Source organism: Rhipicephalus microplus, chromosome 9, assembly GCF_043290135.1.
Source record: "Rhipicephalus microplus isolate Deutch F79 chromosome 9, USDA_Rmic, whole genome shotgun sequence".
NCBI lineage: Eukaryota > Metazoa > Arthropoda > Arachnida > Ixodida > Ixodidae > Rhipicephalus > Rhipicephalus microplus.
The window spans coordinates 65,370,872-65,385,983 of record NC_134708.1 but is presented as its reverse complement, the minus strand read 5'-3'; the positions used below and the strand labels follow the sequence as shown (position 1 = coordinate 65,385,983).

Sequence of the window (15,112 nt, the reverse complement as noted above, 5' to 3'; positions counted from 1 at the left end):
ACCCGCTCGATGCAAGGCGTTATCATACGCGCTGTGTGCATAATCGTGGTGGATCTCCGTCGCAAGTCGGTGCAGACCGGAACTCTTCGTTGCGAACACGCTATAGAGAGGGTGCTCAGGTCTGGACTTTTTTGCCCAGGCAGGCGAGTAAATGACTGACACCGGCAGTGATGATTGCGCCCCCTGGGTGACCTCTAGGACACACGCGCAAAAAGAAGCGGTGCATTATCATCCACTGGCCACACTTGTTCGCGGTGGAAGTTGATAGCTCTACATGCAGGCTTATTTAGTCTCCCAAATTCGCGCGCTGCTTTTGACCCGGACCCCGGAAACAACGAGCGCTGCAACTTGGAGGGTTTAGTCTTGCTCCTGAGTGTATGGCGCCCCCTACGAGCACGTGTGCGGGGGAACTGTTTCCTGCTTTCCTAGTGCGGCCTGGTTTTGTGAGGAGATAGTTGGGAGTTTTTGAATTGCGTACGCAAAGCTTTGCGTAAGATATACATTGCGGTCACTGCCACTGCGCGTGCGTCATAACGCTAACCACCACTATAGCGTTTGCGGTTGGCGCACAGGAAATCTCGGATAGCATGCGGCCCGCAAAGTCCCTTTTGTCGGTTATTCGAGCGTGCGTCAGCATTTGCGGGGGACAAACGCTATACAAAAACTCACACGGCCCGTGTACGCAAGCGCTATACGCTCGTAACACCCGCTAAATTAGCGTACGCTATTGGAAAACTCCCTAGTAACTCTAAGAAACAGGCGGTGCGTTACGATTTTCGATGGGCCTGCCCGCGTAATCAAGCTACAGAGGGGAGAAGTTACGAAAGGAAACACTTAAATTATCTTCGACACGGCACGATGTCCAAACGGAGTTACCACGTAGAAACGGGTTCATGTAACTTAAGTGTTCAAGTGAAATGCGAACCGCAATAACTTGCATATCAGTCCATCCCACTACTGTTCGCACATCTCCAGAATTGTTTAAACGTGAGTTGTGTGTTTCCTCTCGTACAGTGGTAAACTCTCGTGTCTAAATCGACGGAGCATCGGGTTCGCGGAATAGTGCGAGAGACATCAGAAGCTTGAAACGAGCCATCTCTGAACATGCGTGGTGCCATTGATGTGCTACTGGCAGCTTCTGCCCCATTGTATCGCTTTGATTGATGATTGATATGAGAGGTTTAATGCCCCAAAACCAGAGACGCTGTAGTGGAGAGCTCCGGAAACTCGATCACCTGGGGTTCTGTAACGTGCAACTAAATCTGAGCACACGGGACTGGAGAATTTTCACTTCCATCGAAGATGCAGCCGCCGCAGCCGGGATTGGATCCCGCGACCTGCGGGTCAGCAGCCAAGTGTATACTTAGCCCCTATACCACCATGGCGGCACTCCCATTTGATCCCCGTGGCTGCAATAAATTCATTTTCAATTCTCTTAAGGTCATTTTTTCTCTTGAAATGCGACCGCTGCAATAAATAAGCCAGAAACTACATTGCAGGCACATCAATGGCGCCGCGTATGCTCAGATGTGGCTCGTTTCAAGCTTCAGATGTCACTCGCGTTGTTCTGAGCACGACGATCCACCGTTTTATACATGAGACACGAAACCGTTCCTCCAAGGCAACTTCGTTTGGACCCTATGCCGTATCAAAGGCAATTTGAGCCTTCCTTTTCATAATTGCCCGCCACTGTACCTTTGATTAAGCGCGCATGCACGTGCAAAATGCTAACGCACCACCTGGCTCTCCACTTACAATCTGTTGGCCGATTCGGGGTTTCACTAGAATAGCAAGAGTAGTAAAAAATAAAGTTTTGCTTCTTCACTTTCTGTGGCGAATATTAGGAGCTCCCGAAGATATGATATATGCGCGCGCGTACCGTGGGAGTAGGCAGCTGTGCGTGCGTGATAGCAGTACTTCGCCCTTTTCAGGATGCACAGGCAACCCTTATCAATGTGGAGGGACTGAAGAAAGGCGCTGGCCTGAACGGGAAGCTTGAATTGCGATGCAAACAACACCAAGCGAAGTTCAGTCGTTCGTAATAACCAGCTGTGGCGTAAGGCCGCACGTTCGACGAGCATGCGAGCAAGAACAATCACACAAGGTGCGAAAACGATTTAAGGCGTTGTTTTTCTGATTCTGTTGGTTTGCTTCCTGCATCGAAAGAGAGATCGAAAGAGAGATTAACATAGTGTTTATGTGGCAGCGTCGCGGAGGAATCAAGGCTGAATTCGATTCGGCCTTCAAGTACCTGCCTTTTTTCTGCCCCCTCCCCATCCCCCCTTTTTTGTTTTTCAAGCTTCACGGACTTCATCCTCATTGCAATCGAGCGGGTTCTTTCCGAGTCAGATTCTCACATCTCTAAGAGAAACAAATACAATTAGAGAAAAGCAACAGCAAAGGAACACTACGAACAAGGGATCGGTCACTTCAAACGAAGACAAACGTAAAAACAAAAAGTGAAAGAATGATAGCGAGACAAGAAGTACACGACGAGAAAGCCAGGTAAGTGCGTGCCCTTCTCGCTCATATGGAAGCACATTTCCGTATCGTCGTCCGTCGGTGTTCCAACTCCACCCAAAACCAGTGGAAGGACGCGCGTAACCACGCCATCGAAAACGAAAGTCGCGCCCTGCCCGCTCGAACCTCCGGCGATGTGAAGCTAGGACATGCATCCGTAAAATCTTTGCAATGGGAACGGAACTGCTGCTGATGGTGGTGCAGCGCTTTTTCACGCGTTTCCAACGACGCGACGCCCGTCACCGACGCGCCCTCTTTTTCCGGTCAGTGGCTTGGTGCGGCCACTATGCGAGCTGTGGTTTGCAATGCAAGGCGCATTTCTCGGGCGAGAAACGTTCCCCCCCCCCCCCCCCCCCCCACCTTTTCCGAGTTCACTCGCTCGCGCGGAGAAGAATCTTCGTGACGACTAGATACGGCGCATCGAAAGCGCGTAGGAAAGCTTGTCCCGCTCGCTTTTCTCCAAGGAATGGCATTGTTCGCAGTGTATGCCCCGCCCCTGCAGTTGGTCTACCTGAGCTACGAGGCTGCCACAAGAGGGGAAACAGAAAAAAAAACACGCGTATAGAATCAGCTGGGCGTTTCTGCTCAAGCGCGCGACGCTAAAAGTTACTTTTGAAAGGATAAAATGGAGAAATAAGCGCAGTTCCGTTACAGCCTTTCTCTCAATGGAGGGCACCTCCACAGTTCTGCGCAGTGGATAGGGTTAACGAAAGATTAAAAAGGATACGGAGGAATTTAAGGTATAGAAATAGAGGGAGGAGCAGGAGGAGAGAGAGAGGTGCAGGGACAGCCACATACGGTAGTAAGGAGAATATAGGAAAGATGGACACGGTTGCAGAAGTCCGAGGACGGGGCACCACTCAACGAGAGCGTTTGTCGGCGTCAGGAGATGGCGTATAGGGCGAGCCCAATGGGCCAGAGCTGCGCTGTCGTCGGATATCGCGGGGGCACAACCGTTCGGCATGAAATTCAGCGAATGTAAGCTGCTTGTGGCTGACTCCTTTTATCGCCTATTTTGACTAGTTGCAAGACGCGCAGCTGCTCTAGCTTTTCTGTCGGTATATAGCAATCTCTTTCTCGCTGCAGACCCATAAGCCACAGCTATAGGGACACAAGCTCATAATAATAATACTTTTAGCCATTTTAATTCACAAAACCACGACATCTTTATGACCAGCGTTCGTTGTAGGAGAATGCTCCGTAAATATTGACCAGCTGAGGTCCTTTAACGCGCACCTAAATCTAAGCGCCCGGGCTTCCCGCATCTTTGCCTTCGTTGTAAACGCAGCCGCCGGCATTCGATCGTGCGACTTTCGGGTCAGCAGTCGATAAACATAACCACTATAACACTGAGGTGGGTCGCAATATCTTGAAAGGTACCTAGAACCAACATTCTCGGCCCAATGTAGATTTGATACCATTTGGAAAGGTTCCGCGCAAAATAAACGTGAACTAGTAGGGCACAGGCTTCGGCGTGCATACGTCGCTGGGCTTGATTCAGAAGGTAGAGTAGGAGGAAATGAAAAATGAAAGGAAGAGAGGTCAACCAGACGCGCGTCCGGTTTGCTACCCTGCACTGGGATAAGGGGTGAGGACGTTAAAGAAAACAGAGAGGAGAGGTGAAAGGGCACCGTCAGGGTACGTGTGCGCCTTCCCAATGCACGCTTACAAGTTGTTCAGTCTGGTCGACTTTAATAAGCCTAGCAATTGGGAAGTGAAGCTGATATATGGGTATGGGCATCAGCGGAGTTCCCCTTCAGGGGAGTGAGGCCGAAGGTTCGTCGCACGCACTCCCTTGCTATTACGTCCATGTGGGGCACAAAGTATTACGTCAATACTTTGTGCCCCCCACTCCTTCTTTGGTAACTAAAGAGGAGCCCCCCCCCCCCCCCCCCACCCACCCTTGTTCCCCTAACCTCCACACCGATGGCTATGGGGGCAAGTTGGTTGATTGCATGGCTTATTCGTGCTGCCAGGAACGGGACGAAGTGACTTGACAATAAAAATTTGATTTTTAAAAACAGTTATGTTAACTTAGATGTGGTACTTGGCAAGCGTTCTTCGTTGATCACCTATGTAGTACACGTGTTTCTTTTAATCTTTTTTGGGGATACTTCAACGCAAAGATTTTGATCTTTCTGTTGGTCTGTCAATCGCACGACTTAGTCATCCGGCGTAAGTTTAGGTATCGACGCCCAGCCACCTTGATCTGCTTGCTGCGTCCATACTTGTGAACATTGTCATTCGAAAATCGAGTATTACGCATAAATCAGGTGAATATCAATACGTAAGTAGTACGCAGTGTGTGACTATTTAAAGGCATAGATGCGTAACTTTAAAGACCGCACTGCTTATTACGGTGCGCCGACTATGCGACACTATGAAGGAAACAGCGGCCGCTTCCTGGCTTCAGTAAAACGACACAATGCTGCCACATACGAACGGCTCTACGTTCTAGAAAAACTTCTGTTTCTTGAAATTGCTGCCAGATGGCATCCATAAGTAGCGCTTACTCACCAATTTTCTCACGCAGAACTTCAAATAAGCGTTTTGTTTTCTCTCTTCAAACAGAAGACTATTGTGTTCCGACGACATTTTGCAGCAAAGCGCGCAAATTTGCGGCCAATTTTTTTTGGCAGTGCGTTTGGTTTTTCTTTGATTTATTCTATTTTCTTACCGGGTCTTACATAGGAAAGTTTGTGGTACAAGGATGAACCGCAAACGTGTGTCTCTTTCAGTGATCACTTCGTCCAGTGCCTGACAGCGCGAAAAAGTCATCGCAGTCGTATCACGTTCGTTATGAACACACACACACACACACACACACACACACACACACACACACACACACACACACACACACACACACACACACACACACACACACACACACACACACACACACACACACACGCGCGCGCGCGCGCGCGCACGCACACACACGCACACACGCACACACACACACACACACACACACTATTGTGTATGCAAATCTACCAGACCTCTTTCTTACGAGCTTTTCTGTCATGATTCATCCATTAGGTTTTTCGATCAGTAATGCCGCTGAATGTAACTTTAATACAGGGAGCAGTGACGTCCCGCTCAGCCGCTTTGTTGGTACGGGGTCCGTGCAGCCAGAGCAAAACTATATTGTGCTTGCTACCTCCACTCTTGCGATAACTTTTCGTGGCTGGAACATTCTTAAATAAATAAAGAAGTAAATAAATAAATAAACAATAAAATAACAGGATGTGGGTGGCAAGTCAAAACAGGATGGACTAGAAATTCAGCACTATACTGTTCACAAAGAGACAGGAGCTCAACGTGCGTGACTCAGTAAAGCTCTTTCAGAATTGTTGCTCTTAAGTTGCCTGCGGGCAGTTGTGAATCGTGCACTCCCTCGCAGCAATTAAATGAAGCGAAAATGTTTAAAGTAAAAATGTTGAAAAGTTGCACTCACAGGAATGGGTCGTAGACGTCTAGCACCTTCCTGGTAATGAACCGCGTCGTGTCGGAGTTCTGGCAGATGATCTTGGCCAACGAGGCTTTCCTGATTTGCGCCAGCTGGTCTGGCGTGAACCGCGTCACGGCGTCCCCATTCTCGTGCCAGAAGCGGTCGCAGCGTCGAAGCCGCTGGAACTGGAAGCCCAGAAGGCAGCTGAACGTCGGTCCAACCACGGCACCGGCCAACGGGAACTCCGACAGTCCTCCCGTGAACACGTCCACGTCCTCAACGTCGCGATACACTCCGGCTATCGCCTGCAGCGTCGTGCGCGGAATGTGGCCCTCCAGGTCAGACCAGGAACGAGCGCGCGACAAGCCGCAGAAAGAGCGGTAGTCGTTATAGGTCCTCAGCCCGTGGTCGCGACCCCGCTGAAGATTGATGGCAACCAGATCGAGGCCGGAGAAGGGCACCGTCTTGGACTCGAACAGATGGTTCGTCACCATCTTCGTTACGTGGTTGTCGAAGTTCTCCATGGGCGTCGACAGAAGGCCTCGCAGCAATTGGTCCAACCTGTCTTTACGATACAGTGTCTGACTGTTGAAGAACGCGTCGGTGAGTTTGAGGCCTCCCAGCTCGTCGTACGCGGGGCCTACCAACTTCAGCACCGGGGGCAGCAACGTGTGACCGAAGCGGAACGCAGCCGTCGCAAACTCGTTGAAAGATCCTACGTCGCAGTTGGGGTCGTATCCTGTGTAATAACCTTCGTCGAGTAGGTTCAAACCCCAGCGACTCACTGATTCCCAGCCCAGCGTCCGTGGTATAAACTCCGAGTAGACAATCCGCTGGTACATGGCACCCACGATGCGTCTCGCTTCTTGAAAGAGGCGATCATCGTTCCAGTGCGGGTTCAGGAGTTGGAGAGAGCGTGCCACTCGGTTGTGTTCCCTCGACATTATAGTATGCATCGAAGTGAGACCGGGCTGCTCGCTGACGCGCGTGTCTCCGGCTATAAAGCAGCGGCCGTTGGACGATATGCAGTCGGCGGCGCCGTCCACTTCAGATAGCAGCGGCTTGAACTGCACTCCAGCTGGGTGTGCGCTCATGTTAAGCAGCCCACCGCGGAACAGCCTGAGCTCTTCCCTGGCGCAGTCGTCCGAGCCGTAAACGGTGGACAGATCCATATATCCCGTGACCTGATTTATCTGTTCTCTACTTCCGAGTGTCCTCTGCCCAGACATGGACCTCGTGAAGGGCAGGCACTGCGGGATGTTGGGATTTTTGCGGCTGACACTAGGGAAGTGCGGGTCATTTTTCGGAATGCGAATGGGAAAGCACTCTTTATTGATTCGGCGCGGTGAGTCGCAAGCTCGGCATCGTAGAGTCTCTCCATTGGGACCTTCGGCAAGCGGCGTGTGCGCGATATCGTGGTCGACGAACTGTCCCAGCTGCATGAGCATCATGGTGTAGCGTTGGTGTGGGCGGCTGGTGTCTCCGTGGACCGCGAAGGAGACAAGTCGAGGACTAGGAAGCGCCGTTCCTGTGACACTACGTGAGCGCGGCGCAGACACGCCGTCTTCGTACAGGCCTGGCAGAACCCTTCGGAAGCTGTGCCCAACTTTACCCAGGTTGGGCCGCCTGAGGTTGTTGCACCGTCCTGAAAGTGTCCTGAAGGGTGTGCGCGGATCGCAGGGGCCGAGGGTTTCTTCTTCGCAGGCGGCCGGTTCTTCGAACTCTGTGGCGAACTTGGACAAATCAACTTGCCTGAGTGCCGGTATGACGTCTTGCTTGCTCTCGCCCTTTTTCATAGCCTTCAGTAGACGTCTCGTCGCCAGCTCCAGGGCCTCGGACTGGTTGTGTATACTCCTGGATCCCGATGTGGCCCTCATGAACCCGCCTCTGCTGTTGAACCTGCCAAACTGGCCTCCCTGAGAAGCCGCCAGGTCGGCTAGAGCGTCCTGCAGAACAGAGTCGGGTACGTTGAGCAGTCTGGAGCCCTCCTGCCAGGCGTCCAGGTCCACGTCGGTCAGGAGCCTGTCCTCGCACGACATGAGGTTGTTCAGCCAAGGATCCGGAACCCTCATCGTGCGTGGCTGCACCACTCCTCCGCCGGACCTAAAGAATACGTTGTCGCAGAGGACCCGGGCGAGGCTGGTCTTTCGTAGCTCGCGCAGCTGGTCCTCGGTGAAGGACGATGGCTGGTCGGCATTTTCGAACCAAAACCTGTCGGATACTCGCAGGTGCCGGAACTGGTGGGCGTAGATGCAAGCGAGTGTCGGACCCACCAGACCGCCCTCCACGGGGGTCTCGGCGAGGGCGGCGGGGAGCAGGTCTACGTCGTGCACCGTGGGGTACAGCTGGCTCAGCCTGAACGCGGCGTCCGAACTCATGACGCGCGACAGGCCGTCAAAGTCGTCGATGGGTCGCAGACCGCAGAACTGGCGCCAGCGGGTGTAGCCCGCGAGGCCGTGGTCCCGTCCCTGCTGTATCGCCACAGCTGCCAAATCTACGCCGGCCTCTGGAAAAAAGAACAATAACGCAATGCATAAGAGTCAAGCATCCCGCACGTTTCACGATCATAGGCCGCAATAACAAGACCATAGTAAGCGAAGGCTTTAAACAAAGACTAACCTGTGCGTGCATTCGCATATCGCCCCCTCTTTCTACCTGTTTCTTTACGACAAACATAATTTTTTTGTGTACGCGGTGTTTCAACGCTTTATCAAAGCACACCATCAAGCTCGTGGGCCGTGATCTGCGCACGTTCGTTCTTGATGGAATAAGTCATGCTGATGATTCAATGTATTAGTAATATTCAATGTAGCACTTGTCATAATTACAGCATTTAAATATTGCCTTTAAGTACATAAGGTTAACTATATTGCGAGTGCTCAGGATTATTTTATCCTCGTGCTAAACAGGCTTTCTGTAGTCGGGCACGTAGCCAAGGGGTGTGCCGTGGAGGCTAAGCAACCGCCACACGAATTTCACGATATTCCCCCCCCCAAAAAAAAAAAAAACTCAGGTGGGGTGTTATGTCCCCCCGAAATTTGTTTGGAGAGGGTATTTCACCGAGAATATATACTTATATATAATGAAAATAGTTGTTTTTCAAAGCCATGAGTAAGTGTCCTCTCTCCTGACCCCCCCCCCCCCCCAAAAAAAAAAATCGTGAAGGCAGACCTGCGTGGTGGAAAAATATTCTTGGACCTCGTTCATAAAAAAATAACCACCCAAGTACTGCGTACAAACTGTTAACTAACGAAAGTTGAAACGTGCGCCCAGCTGTTTAGCGGTGGCTTCAACCCGACGTGGCATTAAAGTGTTTAGCATTTACTGGTTGCATGTTCGTCCTTATTAATGAGATTAAACATACCTTTATTTGCGTTTAGCACATAGTTTATTTCACATGCCGCCCATTCTGTCTCAGCATGATCCCGGTCATGGGGGATAGTAATGAGCGGTTAAATGCGTTTCGCAATGCCTTAACCGCAGTGGTTGTTCTCGAACCACAGACGGTCACACACGTCGCAGCCTACACCAATGTGTGGAGAATTCGACTCCCGCCGAAAGCAGCGCACCCGCAATCCATCACTAGAGTGTACTAGAAGAACTTCTAGTACACTCTACCATCACATTCACGGAGAAACTGTTGTGCGCGGGCTCGGCGCCACGGCTGCGACGACGTCACTCACAACGCAGCCAATGGCGCGCGTGCTTCGGTACGACGTAACTGATAACACAGCCAATGGAGACTGCTCATCACATCGCTGCCGAACGGACTTTCGTTTCTCCTAGCCATATACAGCTGTAAAAAATACGTCGCATGGCTGCTAAAGCTCCGAATCCTAAATACTTGCGAGTTTAGTGCATGTAACCTTTGGGTTGACTTCGTCCTCGCTGTCGTGTTCTACGTCATTATGCATTAATTGCGGGGGAAACCCGGCTTACGTGAGTACTGCCCGAGTTTCGTCACGCAGGCCTATTATAGCGCATGCGCAGTGAAGTGAATTGATGTCGCGCAGTTTAAGGAAACAGGTCACGCACTCTGCGAACTGCTCCGTAGGCGCGGAAGGAATCGCACGTCTGGCACATTCGTGGTGACAAGTGTTGTCGCACGTACGTCACTACTTCCACTGATCGATTTTGCTGGGCTCGTTTCAACAGCGCCTGCTGTACGTTCAACGCGGCTGGGTGAATTTATATATCGTGCATAGCTAATTTTAAGCTGACGGACTCGTGGGACGATTTAATCGGACTGACCCGGACTTGAACTCAGATCAAGCCATGGGTCTGAGTGAGTGCCAGTGATTAACATAATGGTGAAAGTGAGTCCGATCGAGTGACTGCGGTTGATGAAAATATTCGTGAGTCTTAAGCGCAAAATATATTTCGTGAGCCTGTCTGAGTGAGCTCCACAATTTTCGCCAACCTGTGATATCGCGTGACAGGACCCCAAGAAAAAACGGAGGGGGGGGGGGGGGGGGGGGTGGCTCGACAATGCACTCATACTTCATTTTGATAGTTTTGTCAAGTCGAAACGCGAATCTTGCGCTCGCTGTTTGTGTCCAAGTGACATTCAATCCGGGGATTCAGTGTCACTTACACATCTTAGACAAAGCTAGACTTCACCTCATAAAATTCGAAAGCGTATCTGCCAAACGGAAACAATGAGATGGAAGGTGGTTACAAAGAAGATGTGATAAGTACTGGAAGCAATTGTTGTCGAGATAATAATCCTGTGAAATAGAAAGCACACAGACACAGGCATATAAATAATACCGAATGTATTTTAACAAGAAAAAAAAAAGTGGCGGAACGTGAGTCGTAGGAGATGACAACTAAGCATGCATATATGCTGAACATATCTGTTTACCGGTGTCAACCATCAAAGTGTGAATGACAGTTAATGCAAACTATATCCCACCAGCTTGTGTGCGATCATAATTTATTCTATAATGGTTGAGTGGTTTTCGAATCAAGCGCTTCAGAGAAAAAAAAAAGAACAGTAGCTAACGTGTTTTTTTTTTTTTTTGCGTGAGCTCGCGGCCATTTCTTTGAACTTACGGTTTTCATGGGAACGTGACTTGGTAAAAGGACGTCTACCGCAGAGGCTGCACTTTTTCGGCAGCGTCTGAGCGTCTGCATCGGCTATTTACGGTGCACCGAAGCACTGAGGGTGAATTATGAACGCACAGGCTACAGCGTGAATAATAAAGGGGCGTACACATATCGGCGTATAGCGCGAAACCCGAGCCGCCCTGGCTCCTAGTATACGACATGCATTCCATATAACTTATTCTGCTTGAGGCGAAACTGCTCGGGTCTCCCACATAGATGCGCAGCGTGGGGCCAGACCCTGGACACGCTCCATTATTTGTCATTGCAGAGAAGCTTAGCTAAAAAAAAAAAAAAAGAACGCTTCTGAAGTTACTTCAGCTGCAACCTAAAAAGCACTCAACTTTCGAATAAATCATCCTAAGATGGTAGTAGGCTATTTAGAAGCCTCTATCTTAGAGCATCCCGGGCGCGCTGTCTTGAAATTTGGCTGCCAAGGCGAGTGCTCCACGCCATCGCGTAGGCTGTGGCGGCCGCGTTTAGATGGAGGAGAAACGCGCCCTGGCCCGCTTACCGAGGTTTCGGTGCACCTTAAAGGAATCCCATGTGGTCGATGTTTCCTGATAATTCGTATGCAGGTTGCGGTAAGTAAAACCACAACGATTATTATTTACGCGATCTCATCAGTTCACGGGCCCCAGTAATCCGAACGAGCGTGCCAAATGCGTTTATAGAACGCGTCCAGAGAGGACTGAGATGGCGAATATAGCGAAAAATTTCATGGAGCAGCTACTAAAACTTCTTGGCCGGCTAAGAAGGTTGAAGTCGAAGGGACAGAGGTGAAATTGTCGAGGAAGAAACAAAAACCACAGGATATGGCGCCCCGATAATCAAATGCGGTAAATAATACCCCCCCCCCCCTTCCCTTCTTTCTGCTTGGTATCTGCTTGGTATCTTCGACCTGCGCGGCTTCGCTGCGAGTGTCAACTATATCAAAAAAAACTAACCCACGAACGTGCTTTCACAGCAGACTAGAAACTCATTTAACATTGCTTTTCTCTGACGACTTGTAGCGGAAAACAGAAGACACAGAAGCTAGAGGTACTATGTTTTTTTCCCCGATAGTGTGAATTTAATGAAATTAGGTACCGAGGCGAATAACTCCAGACGTAAACAGATTTAACCCCAAATTTAGGCACGGTCCATGAAGCCCTTCACGTTGCTAAGGGCAGCAGTGAAGATGGAACAACGGAATAACAAGTTCGCAAAGATAAATTGGAATTGCCCCGCCGCGGTGGTCTAGTGGCTAAGGTACTCGGCTGCTGACCCACAGGTCGCGGGATCAAACCCCGGCTGCGGCGGCTCCGTTTCCGATGGCGGCGGAAACGTTGTAGGCCCGTGTGCTCAGATTTGGGCGCACGTTAAAGAACCCCAGGTGGTCAAAATTTCCGGAGCCCTCCACTACTTCGTCTCTCATAATCATATGGTGGTTTTGGGACGTTAAACCCCACATATCAATCAATCAATCAAGATAAATTGGAATCGGCTCAGGAGAGGTAAATTGGAGATCAATGGGAGAAGCCTTAACCCTGCACTAGATGGACAATGAAATTGGACGAAAAGAATGATGAAAATGATGAAGTCCCCTGTGAGTGTCGCTCTTTGGGAGCAAAGAAGGATATCAACGGTATGACGAAACTCCGTGACGTGGCACTCCTACTATTTTTCTTTGCAAACACTGGAGAATTTTCTTACACAGTGCATTGGCAACACTTCACATTATCTATCTATCTATCTATCTATCTATCTATCTATCTATCTATCTATCTATCTATCTATCTATCTATCTATCTATCTATCTATCTCTCTCTCTCTCTCTCTCTCTGTCTATATATATATATATATATATATATATATATATATATATATATATATATATATATATATATATATATATATATATACAGCTTAAAATGGCGCCAGGAAGAGGATAAAATTTGAGCGGGAAAGCGTGGAAACGTGGCACGGGTTGTCCCTAGCGAATTCTCTTGCATTATACTCTGCTCTATCTTAAGGGGTTTTTCCAGACCATATTTTTCTTCGTTATGGAGAAAAGAGTAACCATAGCTCCCTCGCTCTTGGACGACTCCGAGGGGGGGGGGGGCGCCAATGGCCTTTGGTGTTACATTTCATGAAATGTATACTACCCTCCTACAATTTTCGACAGAAACCTGAAAAAGGCAGGTCATTGTGAGAAAGAAGTTGTCACTTCGATCTCATTTTTGCAGGAATATCGATGATTTTGTTTTTCGCATGAGAAGGGAGGCGCCAGGATTTGTTGACTTGGGGGGGGGGGGGGAGAGGGAACACCTACGAAAATTGAGCTCGTCTAGGGGGGATGGAAGACGGGTAACTCATGCGTTTTTTTCGCTATGTTTGCGGTTGGGGGGCATTGTTGAGGATCCCGGTGCTGAGTCGTATCCCACCGCTGCCAACCAGTTGTTGAAGATCCCACCACTGCCACCAGTGTTGCGGCTCTCTGCGCTGTTCGACGCGTAGTCGCTTTGGATTCCAGCGCTGATCACCAGTTTTTGCGGACCGGGGTCTACCCGGTCTCTTGTGGTAGCGTGGTGTAGCTTCGGGTTGAGGAAACGAACGCTGACAAAATGGGGATACGAAAAACAAACAGGTTTATGGCACTATTTACACTTACTTACTTAAAGCATAGAGAGGTTGAGAGCTTCACAAACCACGAGCGTGGTGGTTGAACCGTTACATGATTCAGAGCCCCGTCCTGCACTCTGCGGCGTCGTTTTAAGCCTTGTCGGGCTCCTCCTTCTTGAGTGGAACACCAATCACACACACACACACAACAGGAGAGGGGCACGAGCATGCACGGCCCACTTGAACATCCAATATTGAGTCGTGATCACTGCACTGCAAGGTGGCGCCAGCGCAGCTCTTCCTTGTCGTGTGTGTGCCGCTGGTCGAGGGGTCCCAAGCTCCTGACAGCATACATCAAACGGTCCGCTGATGTGTTCGCTCAATTAGCAGGGCAATTTGTGGTGGCGGCTGCGGTTTCTTCCAAGGAAGATGCTGTCTTTGTTGACCTCTCTGGAACAGCTTACGGCGTGGTGGCGACACGATGTCTCATCCTCCGGCTAGCACGGACAATACCTGGCGGGCATAGGCATTCGGCCAGTCGGCTACTTGTTTGAGGATTGAAAGAGTGCCGCTCCCCCATCAGCTCTGGACGCTGGTTCCGAGAGAACTGGGGTTCCAGGCGTGGGAGCGCTGTCCGGCACGCTTCTCAGCGACAGCATGGCGCCTACTGACGACGGTCATAACAGCATAAAGAGGGCAGGGAGAAAATTAGGGGGGCTGCAGTGCCACCCCTAAGGATGAGTCCAATGTGAGGTGTGGAGGGGGGGTCGCTGTTGCGTAGCTCGGTCTCCCTTAATGGAGAACCGATTCAGAGCCCGAATGCCCGACGGAACAGGATGTCCAACGAGCCTGAACGTCAACTATTGGACATTCCCTTTCGTTTGACATTACGGCGGAAAGTGTGGAGGAAGTCGCAACGCATGCCCATGGCAGTAGTAGCGTGCTAATTCCTGATGACAGTGACGCGGCGTCACGTACACAGCTTCTCACAGTTCTTACACGTGGCGTCTTCAGTGACGTCATCGCCAGCCGTACACACGTTTACTCCTTTTTGTTCTAATGAAGAAATCGCAGCACGCTGACAGCAAAAAAGTGAGTGAAAAGCGCCAATGGACAAGTGGGCACGTTATAAGCTGAAGTCCTGATGCGCAGGCTTTACCTACTCCACAGAAACCTGATTTTGGTTTCTCTCGAAAATTCCGCAAGATGCCTGGGATGACTTGGTGCTCTGTGGTGTTTTCTTTTTTTCCTTTTCGCGATGTCTTTAGACAGTAGAGTTACGGTAGCGAGTGTTGTAGGGGTGAAAAGAGAGGTCGTCGCAAAACCCAGAACACGCAGGAACGCGTTCGCAATACCCGGCGCGTCGCAACAAGTCGCCCTGTGCGCCCAACATGTCTTGCACCACAAGCTGCGGAACCGTTTGTCTTC

The 15,112-nt window shown here is 50.2% G+C and overlaps 2 protein-coding genes across 3 annotated transcripts in view; one reads left to right on the top strand and one right to left on the bottom strand.

The window, feature by feature from the left end:
* Positions 1-15,112, top strand: part of LOC142771850 (major facilitator superfamily domain-containing protein 4A-like) — a 421,560-nt gene that overhangs the window by 124,144 nt on the left and 282,304 nt on the right. The gene's annotated exons all lie outside the window — the stretch shown is intronic.
* LOC142771849 (uncharacterized) overlaps positions 1-15,112 on the bottom strand; it is a 145,144-nt gene that overhangs the window by 1,744 nt on the left and 128,288 nt on the right. For both annotated transcript variants that reach the window (XM_075873755.1, XM_075873756.1), the window contains exon 8: positions 5,981-8,480. In XM_075873755.1, coding sequence (XP_075729870.1) covers positions 5,981-8,480 — 2,500 coding nt within the window. The remainder of the gene's footprint in view (positions 1-5,980; positions 8,481-15,112) is intronic.